Below are 19,879 nucleotides of genomic sequence, written 5' to 3' on the forward strand. Positions count from 1 at the left end.
AGGCAGGAGAAGTGCATGGCCACGGTCGGGCGGCTGAGGGTGTTCCCAATCAGCAGTCACAAGAACTCCAAGATCAAAGAAGGAAGAGGAGAGCTGTTCTTTTGGTAGCAAGCATGACTTGTCCCCTTAGCTAAACAGGGTCTGCCCTGGTTGCATATGAATGGGAGACTAGATGTGTGAACACTGAGATTCCCCTCAGGGGATGGGCATCTAGGTTCGAAGTTCCCTCCCTGGCTTCTCCAAGATAGGGCTGAGAGAGACTCCTGCCTGCAACCTTGGAGAAGCCGCTGCCAGTCTGTGAAGACAATACTGAGCAAGATAGACCAATGGTCTGACTCAGTATATGGCAGCTTCCTAAGAGAGGAGAATGATCATGGGGGAGGCAGGCAGGAGCTGGGTCAGACGGCCTTTCCTCCACCCACGCGATCACCTCCCCGTCTCCTATCTTGCTTTTGGAGTCCACACTCCAAATTGGACGTGTGCCCAGCTCTCTTACCCTGGCTGGGACATAGGAAGCTGTCTTATACGAAGTCAGACACTTGGTCCATCCAGCTGAATATTGTCAATACTGTCCTGACTGGCAGCAGCTCTCCAAGGTTTCAGGCAAACATCTCTCTCATGTCTCCCATATCCCATAGATATGGCCCCATGAATCACATGTAGTTCACACGCAGTCTCCCATCCAAATGCAAACCAAAGTGGACCTTGCTTAGCAAAAGGGACAAATCATGCTCGCTACCACAAGACTCACTCTCCTTTCCTGGATATCGATCATGTGAACTAGCCTAGTAGATGCCAATTGCACCATCGGAGGACCTGAAGACCTCGCCCCAGAGGAACCTCGAGTTTAGAACCACAGGACTGCATGGTACTTATATGGCTGCACACTGTTCACATGGATCACTGGAGCTTTTCAAAGATCTCACAGACCAAATGCATACTGTGGGATTTATTGCAAACAAACTCGCCACTTCTCTTTCCTGACTCCAAAGTTGGTTGCTTGAATGCTGGCTATACACCAGTGCCTAAAAGAGACCATGCATTTCAAAAAGCGCCACAACAGTCGTTTAGGGGTATTTAATAACTGGCAGTTTAGGTCGATTTCACAACTAATACAACTTCAGAGAGGTGTTAGGAGAGGTAAATGCAAATACTATATACTTCTTATCATTATATTATAATTGGCAGCATCCTGCAGGCAGCCCGACATAGGAACAGAGGGACGAGGTCGAGGCCATTGGTTGTATATTACCACTGTACAATTTCAACTGAAACATTTTGGCAAGAGTGTTTGTACGGCAAAAGAGGCCTTTGAAAGGAACCTCGCTCTGCAGACAACAAAGAGCTTTATCTTTTGGAAGCGTCATGACCAATAACCGTACTCTTTTCACAAACCATTAAACGGTGACTTGAAGAACACATAAGCTGTGAAACAGGATGGCTCAGGGCAGGTATCTGGGAGACAGCCTGGATCCTATGCGTGCTTACTCAGGGCTCCGTCCCACTGAATTGGTGCTTTCTCCCAAGTAAATGCACACAGGATTCACAGCCTAATTCCTCCAGACGGAGTTGAGCCAGCCTTTCTCCAGCTTTGCTGATCAAACAGCATGAAAAATAAGCTTTTGAGCAGAGTGTTCCTTCTAACAGGGATTCCCAGATGTTGTTCACTACAACTCCCAGCATCCCCAGTTGCAATGGCCTTTGGCTGGGCATTATGGGAGTTGTAGTCCACAACAGCTGGAAATCCCTATTAGAGGGAACACTGTTTGAGAGCCCAGGCCCTGAACATACAGACGTTTCATACAACTAACAAAGAAAGAATGTGGCTTTGTGCCCAAGTGCCCGGGTCTTCATGGACCAGAGGGCGTCCAGAATGAGGCGGCCAGGACTGTGTGCTTCTCCTTCCGTTTCTGAACCATATTGCAATTTTGCACATACACACAAACCAACCTGCAAGGAGTACCTGTTCTGGGGTTAGCAGCACGGTTGCATCCACTCTGCTCTGCTGACACAAACCTCCTGGGTTATCTGATAAATTGTATGCAAAACAATGAGTTGTCCCAGAAGCTGAGATGCCCACTGTAGTGTTTGGGACGGGGGTAGGGGAGCTAGCACAAAAGATGATTAGGTCTGAACTTCATAGGTACATAACAAACTTTGGTTATGCCCTCCATACCTGAAGGGTGCAATTGTATAAAGTTCTATATCTTGCTCTTTAAAATTCCCTTAACTAGTCTTGGGACCATCTCCAGGGATACACAGAAGCCCTCATGATAAAAAATGCCATCGCAGATTTGGGCTACCAAACCTGCCTTTTTCTCCTTGACAAAAAATTCTCACCACCCTATTGAGATGGTGTGAAATGAGCAGACCAGAAAGGGCAGAGGAAACACATGTTGCCTACAACGGCATGCCCCCCAGTTTCCAGATATAGGGCGATAATAAGGTGGCACTCCAGAAATACCACCTTATCAAAAGCAGAAACGTCGTACAAGGCTTTCACAGATTTCCACAGGAGTTTGCATCCTGCGGCTGACCGACTCATCTCTGGAAGCAATGCTGACAAATGAGTCGCCTATGAGAGAGAGCTCTAGCTATCATAAGACCCCTTCTCCGCTTCATATATATCACCGCTAAACCTACTTCACTAAAACTGATGTAATTAAACCCAAATGCAAAAGAATCATCTTGGTGTTTGTTTTTAAAGTCTGGAAATCAAGTGGATAAAGCCATCTTCAGATAACTGCTCGCGGATGTAGGTATTGTCTCAAACTATGGACACGTCCACAGACACATCCACAAAAAGAAGGACCCAAGAGAGAGAGCTGTCTAGACCTCTGTGGAAAAAAACCCATGTTTTTGTCTATGAAAAGCCATCAGGAGGAGGTGGCACCTGGGAATGATAGTCCACCGGGGGTACTTGTCAGTTTATGTCCACTATGATAATCCACCAGGGGGTACTTCTTGTTGATTTCCATCCTCTATGATAGTCCACCAAGGGGTACTTCTTGTCGGTTTCCATCCACTCCGATTACGAAAATCCTCGGCGGAATCTCCGACACGGAAGAACGATGCATTCATTCATCACACAACCTGCAACCCTCGGTCGTGGCCATCCAGCTGAACTTTCAGTTTGTGAAGCTCCTCGATCTCCCGGTTGTGACGTTCTGTTTTGTGGTGGACCAGTGACCGGTAGAAATGGATGGTGAAGACAACAAAGATGATCCCCACAGGGACCATGATCATGGTGGAGATGAGGGCCGCCTGCCAGCCGGTGTTGCTGCTGGGCTTCTGCAGCACAGCCGTGTCGTTCTTCACAACCGAGTCCACAGGCAAGAATTTGATCCAGCACAGAAGCACCACCTCAGCCAGGAAGAGGAGGATGCCGAGGACGGTGGAGAAACCCCAGGCCAGCTCAATGTACAGGTGCATGCGCTCGTGGGGGGACTCGCTGATGGAGTTCAGGTTGTGGATGTTGCTGACCGCTTCCACATTGGGCAGGATGCAGGTGCTGATGAGGAGGGCGAAGAGGTGGACAGCCACCAAGATGGTGGTGCAGGCGCTGAAGGCAATAAGCAGCATCTGCGGGTACTGGTACTGCATCTCGAGCTGGACCTCGACCATCGCCACCTGGAAAGCAAGGACCAGTACTGGATGAGTGTTTGCCTGCCACTAAAGCCGTCGTGGGGCTGGGGCTGTAGCTCAGTGGCAGAGCATCTGCTTGGCATGCGGACAATCCCAGGTTCAACCCCTGGCAGCATCTCCAGATAGGTCTGGGGGAGACTCCTGCCTGAAACCTTGGAGAAGCTGCTGCCAGTCAGTGTAGACCATACTAAGCTAGGTGGACCAGTGGTCTGACTCAGTAGGAGGCAGCTTCCTCTGTAACTTTTAGGGAAGAATTTTATCTTAAGAGGTAGAGCATCTGCATTGAATGCAGAAGGTCCCAGGTTCAATCCCTGGCTCCATCTCCAGGTAGGGTAGGGAGAGACTCCTCCCTGAAACCGTGGAGAGCTGCTGCCAGTCAGCGTAGACAAGACTGAGCTAGATGGACCAATGGTATAAGGCAACTTCCTACGGTCCTAACCCACTCGTTGTGGATGCTGACTTGGGAGAACAGCCCAGCTAAGAAGAGAGGGACTAAATATATCCACCAGCCCTATAAAGTGGCATCTGGCACTGAAAGATTACTCACAGAGGCAAAAAAAATGCTACATAATAAAATTATGCAGCTTACTGCTGCAAGATGTGGGTATGGCCATGGGGCGAGAAGCTTTAGAAGGGGATTTCCAAAACGCATGTAGGAGGAGAGGTTGACCAGTGGCGATCAGGCTTTTCACAGCTGCAATGTGGAACCTCCAGGGTCAGAGGCAGCATGCTGCAGAATGCCAAATGCTGGGCTCAAACATGAGGGAGGGGCTATTACCGCTGTGTGCTGCTTGGGTGCTTCCTGGACTGAAGATGGAGGACTAGACTGGTCTGATCTCAGCACAGCTTGTTCTTAGTAAAAAGAGATGGATGCCTCGCAGACAAGTCTCAGAAATGCTCAGTGTGATGTCGTAATCGATTCCACACTCTTCCTTGGGGGCAGCAAGGTGGCAAGTGCCATTTTGGCTTGGCTACGCAGTTCTGCAGTGCACTCTGTTTAAGCAGATTTCTGAGGAAAGGCCAAGATGCTAGGCTGGGTGATCTGAGCATGCATCTGGAAAGGGCTCCCCAGAATTCTCTGCAAAATGCAGGGATTCCTTCACACTTGGGTAGCTGAAACTGTGCTAAAAGGCTCCCCTGAAGGTGGGGGATTTTAAAAACTGCTGTGCTACAGCAGCGAAGCAGGAATGCAGGAAACTTCCATTGGGGTCAGCTCTTCTAGGTGTCTGCACTCCCTAATTAGGTTAACGCACAAATTAGCTGCCGCTCCTCATAGGCTTCTGCAGGGGCTTCCCGAAAATCCAAACGGTTCCTCCTCCCAGTTGACATCAGCACATGTCAGATCCTCCCTTGGATCTCCAAGCCTTCCATCTCCTATCTAATGCAAGTCCCCAGAGTGGGGGAAGGCATTAGCTCCTTGCCCAAACAAACAGGGGGGAAATTATGTCCTGTGGTTTTAAAAGCATCTTACGGCTTCCTGGAACATTACTGGCTGCTCATTAGCTTCCAGAGAAGAGCTGTGACATTCTCCGCTCCATAACGCTCATGCATAGCTGCCTCGTGCACTGTGCATGCCACACGAATCCAGAGCAAGTGGTGCACCCCACAAACCCACCGTCAAGGAAGCTGGAGTGTAGCTTTAATGGTTACAAAGGAAAAATGCTGGAACACACTCCGGCGCCTGCCGACTGCTGGGAGGGAAATCTAAATCAAAGCCTTTTCTTAGTGCCTTCTGTCCTCGATTATTATTGATTAAAGTACTTAGGACTGTTAGGGGCTGTACAACAATGAGAAACAACACTGGCCTTGCCTTCACACTTGCAAACTCAAGGGAAAGAAAGGACACATTAGAAGGAAAGAGAAGCAGAATCAGTCAAGGAAAGCCAGGCCTGGAGAGCAAAAGAGGCCAGTGGTGCATTGGTCCTATGCAGAGTGGCTAGCACTGTTCCCTCTAAGGCGTGCGCACGCACATGTGCATGCTTACAAGTTTTCTGATGTGCGCTCAGTTCATTTTCGATCCCGCTCAGGTTGAATCAGGAAGGCCCCACTCTGAATGCACACACTGCCTTGATCCTGCCACCCAGAACAAAACTCATTCCACAAAGAGATGAAAAAATTAGAGGGACCACTGGTGGCCAGATGGGGAGGGGCACATGGGCCAGGGATGGAAAGACCCTCCCTCTCTCCCGCTTCCTGCTCAAGGTGCTGCTCAAGAAGCCCAGCAGGCCGATGGCGGAGTCATTGAGGTTCTGGGCTCAACGCTCAGTGCAGCTGTGGTTTGGGTGTATTCAAAGCACAGCCATGCCCCACACGCCAAGAGCCTCGGGCCTGGCTACTGCACGCTGCATTCAGTGCAGCCCCACATATGCCCGGCCCCGGTTGTTAACTCTGAAGCTCCCCCAGAGAGAGGACGGGCCTGTAGCCACCTCCCATTTCCTTGCTCAGTTATCTGACACCAGTGTTGATCATTATTTGCATATAGTTTTATGTTCATAGTCTTAACTTTTAGCTTCTTCTACTCACTATATTAGGTTTTTAAGGAATTTTATAGAGAAACCTTATTATTTTGTAGGTATAGACTGTCTTAACTGTTTTTGTTTATTTTGCTGTTATGCTGGTCAATGACCAAAATAAAGACTATGCCTATGATTTGCACACCCCTGCCATAGGGGGGTGACTGATGACCACGATTCCCTCCAGTTTTATGAAGCTACAACGCTACCTTATGCCAAAAGGTAACCCATGGCCTATCAGGCCTAAGCACTAGTCTCATTGGAAGGGGCTCCCCAGGTTCTGAGAGAGAAGTCTCTCCCATCTGCTGCTACGTGAGATCCTTTAACGGGAGGTGCTGGGGATCGAACCTATGGTCGTCTGGATGCTCTGCCCTTAGCTGTGGCTCCTCCAAATAGCTTCCTCTGCCTGTCTTCAGGGGAGCTTGAGAGAGTAGTCGGAACCCAACAAATGCAAGGCATAGCAACAGGAATCTAGAGAGGAGGTCTTGTGCAATTTCCTGCCCCATAGGGAGAAAACAGTGCCTGTTGACAGAAACGGTTTGCAGATAGGAACATAGGGAGCTGCCATCTACTGAGTCAGGCCCTTGCTCTATCTAGCTCAGTACTGTCTACACAGACTGGCAGCAGCTTCTCCAAGGTTGGAGGCAGGAATCTCTCTCAGCCCTGTCTTGGAGATGCTGCCAGGGAGGGAACTTGGAACCATCTGCTCTTCCCAGAGCGGCTCCATCCCCTCAGGGGAATCTCTTCCAGTGCTCACCCTTCTAGTCTCCCATTCATATGCAACCAGGGCGGACCCTGCTTAGCTAAGGGTACAAGTCATGCTGGCTACCACCAGACCAGCTCTCCTCTCCGAACACCCTTTTGTCCTCAAGCACCCATAAAAACATACCATGGCGAATCCAGAGAGCAGCGCCGAGGTCCGGCTGGAAGCTTTCAGCTTGGCCCGGCTCAGGTACAGTTTCCGCCATGAAAGGGCCTGGACGGAATGGTGGTTGGAGGTGACCAGCTCCAGGTAGCTGCGACGGACCCAGTCGCGGTAGTCCATGCCCTTGGTGGCCGGCTCGGTGGCAGCTGGCGGGTCAGCGGGGACGTTCAGCTCAGAACTCATGATGAAAGGCAGGCTGCGGGGGATGTTATTTTTAAAAGCCAAGTCAAGAAAAATAGGCTCTGTTCCTATCAATACTTGTTGTCCCAAAGAACATAATTCCGCTGCCCGATAATCTCAGCTGCGTGTTTGTGGAACAGAGATGGCCCTCCTAGGAGGCTGGAAGAAATTTTCTTTTTAAAAAGATATTTGGATGATATTTTTCTAATTTTCAGAAATGTTGTTAATTTTCAAAAATTTGATGAATGGCTAAATACCATACACCCTACTATTAAATTCACTAGTCAAGTACATCATAAAACTATTCCCTTTCTTGATACCAGGGTGAATATTAGTGAATCCAATAGAGTTTTTTTCACATTATACACTAAACCTACAGATAGAAATGTTTTTCTCCATTATTCTTCATTTCATCCTTTTCAATTAAAAAATTCTTTACCATATAGCCAATTTTTGCGGCTCAAGAGAAATTCCTCACATTCCAGAGATTTTGAATCAGCAGCTGAGAAATTTTCTCAATTAAGGGAAAGGGGTTACCCCATTCAAGTTATACATAAGGCCAGACGTAGAACACAGACCTGTGATAGATCATCTTTATTAAGGACAGTTTCACATATTGATAAGAAGCAATCTCGAATCACATGGTCGATACAATATTCCTCTTTAAGCTATAAAATTAAGAATATCGTTAGGCGACATTGGAGATTGTTATTGGACCTACCAGGCTGTACTAATTTTCCATTAATAGCCTTTCGAAAGAGTTCTAGCTTTAAAGATCTTTTGGTCAGAGCAGACAATCCTACTCGGAGGGAGGGCGTGGAACAACAAGGGTTTTTTAAATGTGGTCACTGTGTGGCATGCCCCATGGCATTGCCAACCACTGAATATATGGATGATAATGGGGAAAAATATAAATTGAACTTTTTTGCTAATTGTTCTACTAAGAATATTATATATATAACAAGTAAATTTTAGCCCGTTGAATAACGGGCGCTAGGAAGGGAACGGGCCGATAACCGCCCTCCCGCCCTCCCAGCTGCCCGACTTACCCTTCCCCGCACCCCCCCCCAAAGGAATAAGGGCCTCCGCGGCCGCCAGAACTGCCCTCCCGCCCTCCCAGCTGCCCGAGCCCTACTCACCCGAGTCAGCCCGCAAGAGCCGGGCGAAGTGCAAGCGTGTTTTCAAAAGGTCCAGAGAGGAGCTCGCAAACAGAGCTCCTCTCTGTGCTAAGTCTCTTCCCGAACGAAGAGACTTAGCACAGAGAGGAGCTCTGTTTGCGAGCTCCTCTCTGGACCTTTTGAAAACACGCTTGCACTTCGCCCGGCTCTTGCGGGCTGACTCGGGTGAGTAGGGCTCGGGCAGCTGGGAGGGCAGTTCTGGCGGCCGCGGAGGCCCTTATTCCTTTGGGGGGGGTGCGGGGAAGGGTAAGTCGGGCAGCTGGGAGGGCGGGAAGATGGATATAGGCTGTGGCGGCGCCGCCGCCAGCCTCTATGCCGCGGCCGGTCTCCCCGGCCAGGCAAGGGCCCCAAGCCGCCCGGCTGCGGCGGCGGCGCCAGGCCTCGGCGGCGGCTCGGCTGCCACCTCAGCCGGCTTCCCCCGCCGCCTCCTCCCCCCGCCCGGCTTCGGTGGCACGGCCATGGCTCCGCCGCCGCCTTGGCCGCGCCGCGTCCTCTGGCTGAGGCGGCAGCTTTGCCACCGCCTCGGCCAGTGTCCCCCGCCGCCGCTTATCCGGCTTCTTCGGGCGGCCACTTCTGGCCGCCCAAGATGGCCGCCGGGTGCTGGCGGTCGTGTCTCCCTTGGACTGTTCTGAGCGTGCGCTCCGCGCACGCTCAGAACAGTCGAGGCACGAACGCACGCTTGGTGTCTGTCCACGGACGGACACCAAGCGTTTTATTAGAGAGGATACAGTGTCCATGTTCCTTGAGATATGTAGGTATGTCAACTAGAACAGTCCGATCTCGGATCTTAGAACATCGCTCTCGCATTAGAAACAAAAATTTGGAATGCCCCATGGTGGATCATTTTATGCAGGCAGGACATTCCTTTAATGATCTTCAATTTTTTGTTATCTATAAATATATACCAAAAGAATTTTCCCATGTCAATATTAAAACTGTCCTCTTACAGAAAGAGGCATTTTTTATATATCAGCTTCAGACTTAGAACCTTCGGGCCTTAATCAAATGAATGACTTTTCCAGTTATTTATAGGTATTAATATACCATTTATTTTTGTCTCCTCTCCTCCTCTTTAGGGATTTATATGTTGATTGGAGATTACTGGGATTCGATTTAATTACATACTTGACTGATGGATTTCTCCTTTAAAAATAAGTTAGGTCTCTCTTTGTTAACAGAATGCATTTCATCACACTGTCATAGTTTTGATACATTTTTAATGAATTGTACTTTGGTTCCATGTTACATTTGTACAATAGAGTAATCAAATGGTACTAAATGTTTCGTAGCTTATTTTGAAAATATCAACATATCAGTTACTTCCTACACACGCATTAAAAATAATTGGCTACTTGGTTGTAATTAGATAATGAAGCACAATCTTCTTTCTGATTAAAGGGGAAGGAAAACACCTGGTAGACGCTGTAAGATATATAATGGCTTTGCTAGCATTATAAAGTCAGTACTAGTTAGTATCCAGTAGGATTTCTAAATTCAGAAACCACTGGGTGTTGAAATATCACTATTGGAAGAAAACAAATGTAAGTACCATTATATAACTTAACTAACCTTTTAAGTTAATATAACCTGTTGAAAGTACTTTATATTGATATATGTGTTATTATATATTTAGCTCTTTTCTCCTGAGGAAGTCATGCTTTTGTAGGAGGAAACAGGTCTATATTACCCTGGGATACCTGTTGGGCAAATACTTTTTGGACAAGGAATATCCAGGATATATACCTTCTGGACAAGGAATATCCATTCAGGAGCTACATCTACATAAGGAGCTGGTTAGGATCCAAGTTTTGGAAGAATTGTGAGCCACACTGGGAATTACAGCTTGAACATTCTACCAGTACTATTTGTTTGACAGGACTTCTGTCTTTTTTCATGAATATCACGGACATTATTACTCTTATCCAGTTTCACATATTTCATCTGGAAGGGTCCAGTGTATTTTCAGTGTATTTTGTCCAATTTTTTGTTGCTTCATTATATGGATGTATATTATCTTCATTTTATGCATGCTATGTGTGTAAATAGATTCTTACACGGTTACCCTACTATTCAGTATTTGGTTTTGTCCTTTTGATCCGTGTTTCCTCTTTTTTTGTATTGTAGTCCCCTTTTAAGGCCATCTCAGCTAACAGCTGCTACCACATCTTCTGGCAGCGCATTTCAGAAACTAATTACACACGGTGTGAATAACTCTTTTGTCTGTCCTGAATCTACTGCCCACCTGTTTTACTGGGAAATCCCTGAGCTCTAATATGGGTGAGGTTCTCTCTGTTCATTTTCTTATGAATTACATTATGCACGTCTATCATTATCTTGCTCCCCATTCTCTTTTTCCTAACCTAAGGAGCCCCAAACTTTAACCCTGCTACAACCCCCTGATCACCGTGGTTCCCTTCTGCAATGCTTTCTCCAGCTCTATAATAACATCCTTTTTGAGATGGCGCAGCCACAACACACAGTCAAGGGAAAGGCAGTCAATAGCTCTTTCAGACAGGTAAACCTGGGGCAATCACATCCTTTCTCATCCCGCAGCCATTAAAACGGTCTGAAATGACAAGTCACTTTTTACGCCAGTACTCAAATGGCACAAAGGGAAATCTCCAGTCCCCTGATCTGCGACCTTACCTTCTTCTCCCAGATTCCTAGACAATTTCCTCCCACATCCTCCTCCTCTTACTGTTCTTTTCACCATCTGTCCCTGCCAAAATACTCCCTAGTTTCTCAAGAACTACAGCCAGGAGATATGCAAACATGGCCATGTGTGAAAGCACAGTTTTGCATACATTATTTTGAAAGCAGAATGGAAGGTTCAGAGAGAAAGAGAGAGAGAGAGAGAGAGAGAGAGAGAGAGAGAGAGAGAGAGTTTTGTGAAATCCTCAACTCTGCTAAATGCAGATTTTCTAAAACCTTTCCACTTAGCCACTCCACCCCAGGGTTGGGGGAAAATCCCCAGTCACCTAGCAGTCCAATGCTGGAGCAAAGGAATTTGAATTTTTTTCTTGCTCAGGGCAGGGTTTGGCTCTTCAAAATATTGATGATAGCTTCTAAACATTGTTTGTACGTGGCCATATTTTCTCGGGAAACCGTATCCACTGCCGTTTGCTTTTGTAAAGGTTAATGCTCAACGTTCTCTCATAAAAAGTCAATTTCTATGAAGTACTGCGCCTCACCCTCTCACACTGGCTATACAAAGCCTTCACATTCCCATGCAGTATTGCCAGGGGAGGGAAGAAGGCGATTTGTCTTCAAGCTTTTCTTTCTTGTGGGTTTCCCCAGCGGCATTTAAAAGTAGCCACTGTAGGAAGTAGGATGCTGGATGTGAGGGACGGCTGGCCTGATCCAGCTGGGCTCAGCTATAGCTCTTGTATCCTTATATGATGGAAATGGGGAAAAAGAGTTTGTGCATTAGCCAAATGGTTTGCAAGCAAACCCCAAAGGAAACCCAGAGAGAGAGAGAGAAAGAGAATGAGAATGGACGGACAGAAGAACTCTTTCCACGGAGAACCATCTCTGTTGCCCAACCTCACTGGAATGCCACAACAGGGGAAGGAAACACCTTCAGTTATGAAACCCTGTTCGTGCAGCTAATCAGAAGCACCATCCAGAATGGATTGGCCACTGACAGGGAGTCAAGCTGGGTGTTCATGCTCAACTTGCCAACTCAGGATGCAGCCTGAACGACAAGCCACCGAACGACAAGCCACCAGTCCACCACACATAATTCCACAACTGCATACGTTAAATAGGACATAAAGTATCTTACTATTGCCTTATTAAAATCATCCATTACACTAGCAAAACTAAATGTTTTGCAGATAAAATCCACCTGCTATTTCCAAAGGCTCACTGGTTCTTCTCCGAGTACAATTCACGAAACTGCCAATGACCCATGAAGTCTTAAACGGCTTCGGTCCAACATAATTCATTGATTAAAACATGTAGAGCCATAGAACTGTAGAGCTGGAAGGGACCTCGGGGATCTTCTAGACAAGGACTGCTCAACTTCGGCCCTCTTGCAGATGCTAGTCTACAACTCCCATAATCCCTGGCTATTGGGCACTGTGGCTGGGAATGGTGGGAGTTGTAGTCCAAAAACAGCTGGGGGGGGGCAACATTGAGCAGGCCTTGTTCTACAGGATCCCTGACAGATGGGAGGTCCAGCCTCTGACTGAAGTTTATATCCTGCGTTTCCCTTTTTGAAAGTCTAAATCCATGGGCAGGGACTTGTACGATTCACCTTTTCCTTATCTTGCACCATTTTGGGGTCAGGCAATTAAGAAACACTATGAGGATGTCAAGATTCCTTCGCCACCCGGTTATGAACTCCCTCCCACTGGTGACTCTCCAGAGTCCAGGCTTGAGCACCAACGTCCCCTCTAAACAGGGATTCCCAGATGTCATTGACCAAAACTCCCACCATCCCCAGCAAAAGCCCACAGCAGCTGGGGATGGTAGGAGTGGCAGCCAACAACCTCTGGGAATCCCTGTTGCAGAGAACAATGCCGAGAACACTTTTTGGAAACAATGCGAGACCTATGGACTGGCCATGGGGTTAAATCAACGGTGAAGGCCTTTTATTCTATTTTGCTGGAGGGTTCCCCCATCGTTTTCCGGTTATACGTCAAGATAGATAAAACCACAGCATGCATGTGAGTGGGGAAGCTTCCCAACAAGGGGTGTAGCTCCCCCCAAATCTGCACGTAAATCTGCACATAAGAAGCTCCTGCCTACTGAGTCAGCCCATCCGCAGCTCTCCAGGGCCCCAAGCAGACCCTGCTACCTGATCCTTTTGACTGGATCTCGAACCCGGGACCTCCTGCACACAAAGTAGGCGCTCTGCCACCGAGCTACGGCCCTCCTAAATATTAGCATGAACATACGAAGCTGCCTTCTACCACATCAGACCATGTGCTCTGCCACTGAGCCCATGAAGAGCGTCAGGTACTGCAGGGCTTGAACCCAAAGCCTGTCAGAGTTCTTGACTCCCTGCTCTTCCAGGACAATCACCAATGTATGTAAAAGAAGCAAACCTGCGCCCTCACCACACACACCAACCTAGCAGGCAACATCTCACTTTCCCCTATATGAGTAAAAACATAAGGTGTGAATCAGCACTTCTGCCTGCCAACGGAGAACATGGTGGTTTGATTTACTTGAATCCAAGACTAATGGATCTACCCCATATTTACTCAAATCCAAGACTAGATTTTTCCAAGTTCTTTAGTATAATAAATTGGGGGGCGGGCACCCTGCCTTAAATTCAGGGTCCTCTTCCTTTCCTCTTTCCTGTATTTTTAAAGGGAGAGGAATCATTTTAAATTCAGAGACGTCTTCTATTCAGGCAAATCTGGTATTCCTTCCTGGGCCCTAATTTCACCTAATCAACATACAGTTCAGTACTACACCACCACCCACCCCAGCGCAACACAATAAAACAGGAGGCAACAATCATAACAGGCACAGAGACAAGTAAATTGCAATAACAGAACCAGAGGATGAGGCATATTACAAATTATCATCTGTCGCTAAAAACCTACCCTGATCTTGAGAATGCAGCCTCAGTTAAGTCCGACCCTGCCCGCTGTAATTCCTCCGGAGTTCAGTGGGTGTTGCCTTGGCAAACGCTTCTGCTCTCTCCACGACTCAAGTCAGCAAAGTGCTCTCGCGAAGGGAAGCGGAGTGCTTGGCGGGCGCTGGCCTTGTCATCTTGGCTTCAGCCGCAGCAGGGGGAAAGCCTTAGATCTCAGCCGCGCTGCCGAGCGCACAAGCAATGGAAGAAAACACGGTCGCCGGCACTCTCGCCTGTCCCCGAATTAATTTCTCAGGGCAGCGCCTCAAAAAAAGAGCCAACTGGGTCATTTCTGGCGTGGCTGCACTCGAGGAGGAAACCTGCCAGTTCACAAGACATTCCAGCTTTTTGCACACTGCGGGGCAGCAACAGCAGAAGAGAGTTTTTGCCTCCGAGTACTGCCTGTGGGTATCCGAGAAGTCACTGTGGGAAGGAGGATGCTGGAGTTAGTTTGACCTACAGTCCAACCCAGCAGAGTTTTCCATCTGTTATTAGTCCCGCCAGTTAGGAACAGAGCCTCCAGGTCCAGAGGCACTCTCTCTCTCTCTCTGATACCAGTTGCTGGGCAACACCAGCAGCAGAGAGCTGGTATCTTCATGGCCTCCTTGCAGGTCTCTTGGAGACATCCAGGAGGTCATCAGATTGGGATGGGGCTGTCATTCAGCGGCAGAGCCCCTCCCTGCCTTCCATGCAGTATGTCCCAGGTGCAAATCCCTGCCCGAAACCTTGGAGAGCCATTGCCAGTTATGTAGACAGTACTGAGCTAGAAAGGTTTGTCCTTTGAAGGAATTAAAAAGGCATCCAGCTTCTGTTGTTTAGAGGAGCGTTCCGTAGGCTGGTCTGGGGGAGAGGAAGGGGAAAGAGCCGCTCGCGTTCTTTTCTTCTTGGTCATTATAACTTGTAATCAGCAAAGCTTTTGCAGGGAGGCAGTCAAAATATAGTCTATCTTCCAGGCCAGAGATAAAATGCCAATAAAAAGCCCAGAAGGTTTAAAAAAGATTCAAAATAGGTGGAGGCTGACGGAGCTTAATAGAAACACAATCGCACCGGTAGAAAGCACCACCGGAAGTCCTACTGAGCTAGAAGGGCCAATGGCCTGCCTTGGTGTAAAGCAGCTTCCTTTTCATACAGCCTGTGTAAAGTAGACCACCATTTGGAGGACAGGGTCATAGCTCATAGGAACATAGGAAGCTGCCATATTCTGAGTCAGACCCTTGGTCTATCTAGCTCAGTATTGTCTTCACAGACTGTCAGCGGCTCTCCAAGGTTGCAGGCAGGAGTCTCTCTCAGCCCTATCTTGGAGAAGCCAGGAAGGGAACTTGAAACCTTCTGCTCTTCCCAGAGCGGCTTCATCCCCTGAGGGGAATATCTTGCAGTGTTCACACATCAAGTCTCCCATTTATATGCAACCAGGGCAGACCCTGCTTAGCTATGGGGACAAGTCATGCTTGTGATCACAAGACCAGCTCTCCTCTCCTGCCTCAAAACCTTGGAGAGACACTGCCAGTCAGTGCGGACAATACTTAGATAGACCAATGGTCTGACTGGGTATAAGGCAGCTTCCTATGTCACTGGGGGAAAATAGGATGTTGCCTCCCTTGTGTCTGTTTTCTAGATGGTACATTCCTTGGGGTAGCCACCTTAAGTGGCACAGTGGGGAAATGCTTGACTAACAAGCAGAAGGTTGCCGGTTCAAATCCCTGCTGGTATGACTATGGGAAACAACTCTATCGTGCAGCAGCGCTATAGGAAGATGCTGAAAGGCATCATCTCACACTGCACGGGAGGAGGCAATGGTCAACCCCTCCTGTATTCTACCAAAGACAACCACAGGACTCTGTGGTCACCGGGAGTCAACACTGACTCAACAGCACAACTTTACCAACTTACAGTGACTGGAAGCGATTCTCCAGGGATGTTCCGCAGCCCTGCCGGGATATACTGCCAGGAATGGAATTTTTTACTTATATCTATGTATACACACATACCTCTGTGTGTGTGTTTGTGTAAGTTGGTTGTTGATTAACAAAAAAGAAATATAATGGGCAAGATGTTTTGGCTTCCTCCTTCTTCAGACTAGGCAGAAGCCAAAATGTCTTGCCCATTATATTTCGGTTTTGTCAATCAAAATAAATGTACACTATTCTTTTTAACTGTATCCTTATGGGATCCTGAAATACTTGTCAGGTGTTCTGCCTAGAGATTTAAAAGCCTGTCTCACTGTCTCTCTCCCTAACTTATACCTAACAATATGCATACATATACACACAAGCACACCCACAATTTATATATTTATTTTTATGTGTGCCTCTGTGTGTTGTATGTGCTCCTTCTCACGCTCTCTTTAACTTATATCTAACTATATTTATCTATTTTAATTAATTATTTAAAATTTATTTAAATACGTTATTTTAAATTTATTTATTTCTATATTGCCCCAAACTCACATCTCTGGGCAGTTTACAATTAAAACTGTTCAAACATGAAAATCAAATTAAACAAAATAATCCAAACATTAAACCGCCCAGAGATGTAAGTCTTGGGTGATATAAAAATATGTTAAATAATAATAATAATAATAATAATAATAATAATAATAATAATAATAATATGTTAAAACCCAACATTAGAAGTATTAAAACCATATGCATACATACTCACGCACGCACACCGTGTGTGTATATAATCTACACATGTGCACACAAACGTATATAAACACAAAGTTGGTATGTATGTGTGTATATATATGTGTGTGTGTGTATTATATATATATATAATACACATATACATATATATAATGTTTATATATATATATATATATATATATATATATATAAAATATATATATAAATATATAAATATAATATAAAACACACACACACATATAAAAATCTTAATATGTGTATTTGTTTACATCATTATAGACGTGTGCCTCTCTGGGCGTGTGTTTATATATCTGTGTATAAATGAACAGATACAGATCCCTGTCCTCTGTATCTTCCTTCCTTTCTACCTACCTGAATGTCGAAGTAGTGCTGGGCGGCTGCTGCTGCACGCGTGTCTCAAGCGGCTTCTACATACAGACGACAGAAAGAGAGAGAAATCGAGCATCCCTCCTCCCCCCGCCCTCGCGGCTCCTGTTTACCTCTCCTCTCCTGCTCCGTCCCTCACGAATATATCCCGGGCACTCCTCCTCCTTCCCAGCTGCTCCCCTCCTCAGGTGGCCCAACGACCCCCGCCGACAAGAGGCTGCCGTGGCGGCCTCCGCCTTCTTCAGTCCGTGGCGAGTGGCCGCCGCCGCTGCCAAGGCAACGCCAGGGCCCCCTCACGTGACCAGCCCGCCCCCGCGGCCACCGTAGCGGCGAGCACGTGACCGTCCCTTCCTCTCCCCCCCCCCCAACAATCGGGAGACCCTGGGAGAGCTGGCGCAGCAGGGCTCCTTTATATGACCCACCTAGCCATCCGTACATTGATTTTTTTCTTTTCAACATTCCACCCACGCGCCGCCTTAGGAAACGGCCTCCTCTCGAGTCAGTGGCTTGGTCCATCTAGCGCAGCGTAGTCTACACAGAGGCAACGGTTTCTCCAAGGTGGGAGGCAGCAGGGGTCTCTCCCAGCCACACCTGGAGATGCCAGGAAGGGGAACTTGGGACCTCCTACTCTCTTCCCAGAGCAGGCCTACCCCCTCAGGGGAAGAGCTGACCGTGCTCACCGAGGTTGTCTCCCATTCAAATGCAAACCAGGACAGACCCTGCTTAGCAAAGGGGCCATTCATCCTTGCTCCCCACTTGGCACAGTGGGGAAATACTTGACTAACAACAAGCAGAAGGTTGCTGGTTCGAATCCCCGCTGGTACTATATCGGGCAGCAGCGATATTGGAAGGTGCTGAAAGGCATCATCTCATACTGTGCGGGGGAGATGGCAATGGTAAACCCCTCCTGTACCCTTCCAAAGACAACCACAGGGCTCTGTGGGCATCAGGAGTCGAAATCGACTTGACAGCACACTTTACCTTACCCCAAGACCAGCTCTTCCATTTCTCTATGTGCGTATATACACACACAATAGTCTCATTTATACTTACCCATACAATCATACACATGTGCATACACACATCTTTGTGTGTGTGCTTTCATTCAGGTTCATTTATCATTGCAGCCACCTCTCTCTCTCTCACAGACACACAATATAGACTCATTCATACCTATCAATGCTGGGAAAAGTTGAGGGAAAGAGAAGAAGAGGACGACCAGCAGCCAGGTGGATGGACTCGATTACAACAGCCATGAATGCACCACTGAGAGACCTAAAAGGCCAAGTGGAAGACAGATCATCCTGGAGGGAATCTATCTATGTGGTCGCTAAGAGTCAACACCAACTTGACGGCACTTAATCAATCAATCCCTATCACACATTCATACAGATACCTCTATTTCTGTGCATGGCATAGTGGTTAGAGTGGTGGACAAGGACCGTGAAGACCCGAGTTCAAATCCCCATTCAGCCATGAAGCTCACTGAGTGACTCTGGGCCAGCTACTTATCTCTCAGCCTAACCTACCTCATAGGGTTGTTGTAAAGATAAACATACCATGTACACCGCTCTGGGCTCCTTGGAGAAAGAGCAGGATATAAATATATATAAATAAATAAATTTATAATTGTAGACACACATATCACACACACATCTTATTTATACCTACCTATACATTCATACACATGTTCACACGTACTCTTCTATTTCATTTCACTTTTCACATTTATATCCCACTCTTCCTCCATGGAGCCCAGAGCGGGGTACATAGTCATGTTTGTCCTCACAACAACCCTGTGAGGTAGGTTAGACAACCCTATTTCTGTACACACACTCATTTATAGTTGTAGACACACATATATCCCCCACCCTCCCACAATGATGAAACCTTTTTTATAGGTGGCGGAATGATAAAGATTGTCCCTGAGCATGTGCAGCGGGCAAGCTGGCCTGACAAAGACGGCTTAGCATTCCTCAGCCCCAGAATCTGGTTGTCGTCGCAGGGCACACAGATTAACAAATGTCTTCTACGATGTGCAGGCCGGCTGAAGGTCTAAGTCACCGCTCCATACCTCTAAATTTAGGCCGAGGTGTTTAAACGTGTCTCATTTTACACATTGATTTGGCAAGGAGGCAAATTTTGAAAGAACATTCAGCCGGGCTCAGAATCTGTTTGCAGGAGCGGGGCACTCCCCTTCTACACCTTCGCAGTCACTTTATGTGCCTCTCCTCCATTACCAAGTCGATCCCAGACCACCACCACCCCATCCTCTATAATTAGAGAGGGATCTTGTATACATACACATCTATGATATAAAACATATACATTCAGGCCCTGTATTTTTCTTCTTCTACACTTTCAAGCTGGCCCAACATGGGGAAACAGTGCATCTGGCCATGTTCTGAGTTCTACTGCCATGTAAGCGGCAGCTTGACAAACACACACACAAACCAACAGAACCCCAAACCTCTAGCATTCAGGAGAGCCACTTCCTCAGGCATCTGAGGCCCAGGATCTTTCACTTTTACAAGTTAAATAAGGCCAATATAAATTACTCTTAACAATCTGTGTATCCACTCCTGTAATTCAACTAATGCCCCAGATTCTCCCTTCTTTTTTGTATCTAGTCAGAGTTGCCAGTTCTAAAATTGGTGCTGGATCTGGTACATGCGTTCCGTTCCCAAACTTCTCAGAGGGGTTTGTTCTTTCCATAGAATACCCCAAAGGCTCAAAGCTGGAATATATTAAGGAACAAAATGTCATCATTAAAAAAAGAAGAAGAAGAAGATGGAGAACCAAAGTGAAGCCTCTGC

The 19,879-nt window shown here is 47.2% G+C and overlaps 1 protein-coding gene across 5 annotated transcripts; it reads right to left on the reverse strand.

Annotated features, from left to right (window-relative positions):
- Window positions 1–1,062: 1,062 nt before the first annotated feature.
- On the reverse strand, window positions 1,063–18,599 carry ORAI2 (ORAI calcium release-activated calcium modulator 2). Of its 5 annotated transcripts, none has more exons than XM_053275546.1 (5): window positions 18,237–18,599; window positions 17,049–17,104; window positions 14,000–14,454; window positions 7,048–7,279; window positions 1,063–3,630 (listed from the first exon to the last, which is right to left on the reverse strand). In XM_053275546.1, exons 4-5 carry the CDS (start codon window positions 7,264–7,266, stop codon window positions 3,085–3,087), a joined length of 765 nt encoding a protein of 254 aa, XP_053131521.1. In that variant the 5' UTR covers window positions 7,267–7,279; window positions 14,000–14,454; window positions 17,049–17,104; window positions 18,237–18,599; the 3' UTR covers window positions 1,063–3,084. The 5 variants fall into 5 exon arrangements, with proteins under 5 accessions (XP_053131521.1, XP_053131522.1, XP_053131520.1 ...); XM_053275547.1 differs by lacking the exon at window positions 18,237–18,599 and adding an exon at window positions 17,177–17,372; XM_053275545.1 differs by lacking the exons at window positions 17,049–17,104; window positions 18,237–18,599 and adding an exon at window positions 17,177–17,372.
- Between the last annotated feature and the right edge of the window lie 1,280 nt (window positions 18,600–19,879).

The sequence above is a fragment of the Hemicordylus capensis genome, chromosome 12, assembly GCF_027244095.1.
Source record: "Hemicordylus capensis ecotype Gifberg chromosome 12, rHemCap1.1.pri, whole genome shotgun sequence".
Taxonomy (NCBI): domain Eukaryota; kingdom Metazoa; phylum Chordata; class Lepidosauria; order Squamata; family Cordylidae; genus Hemicordylus; species Hemicordylus capensis.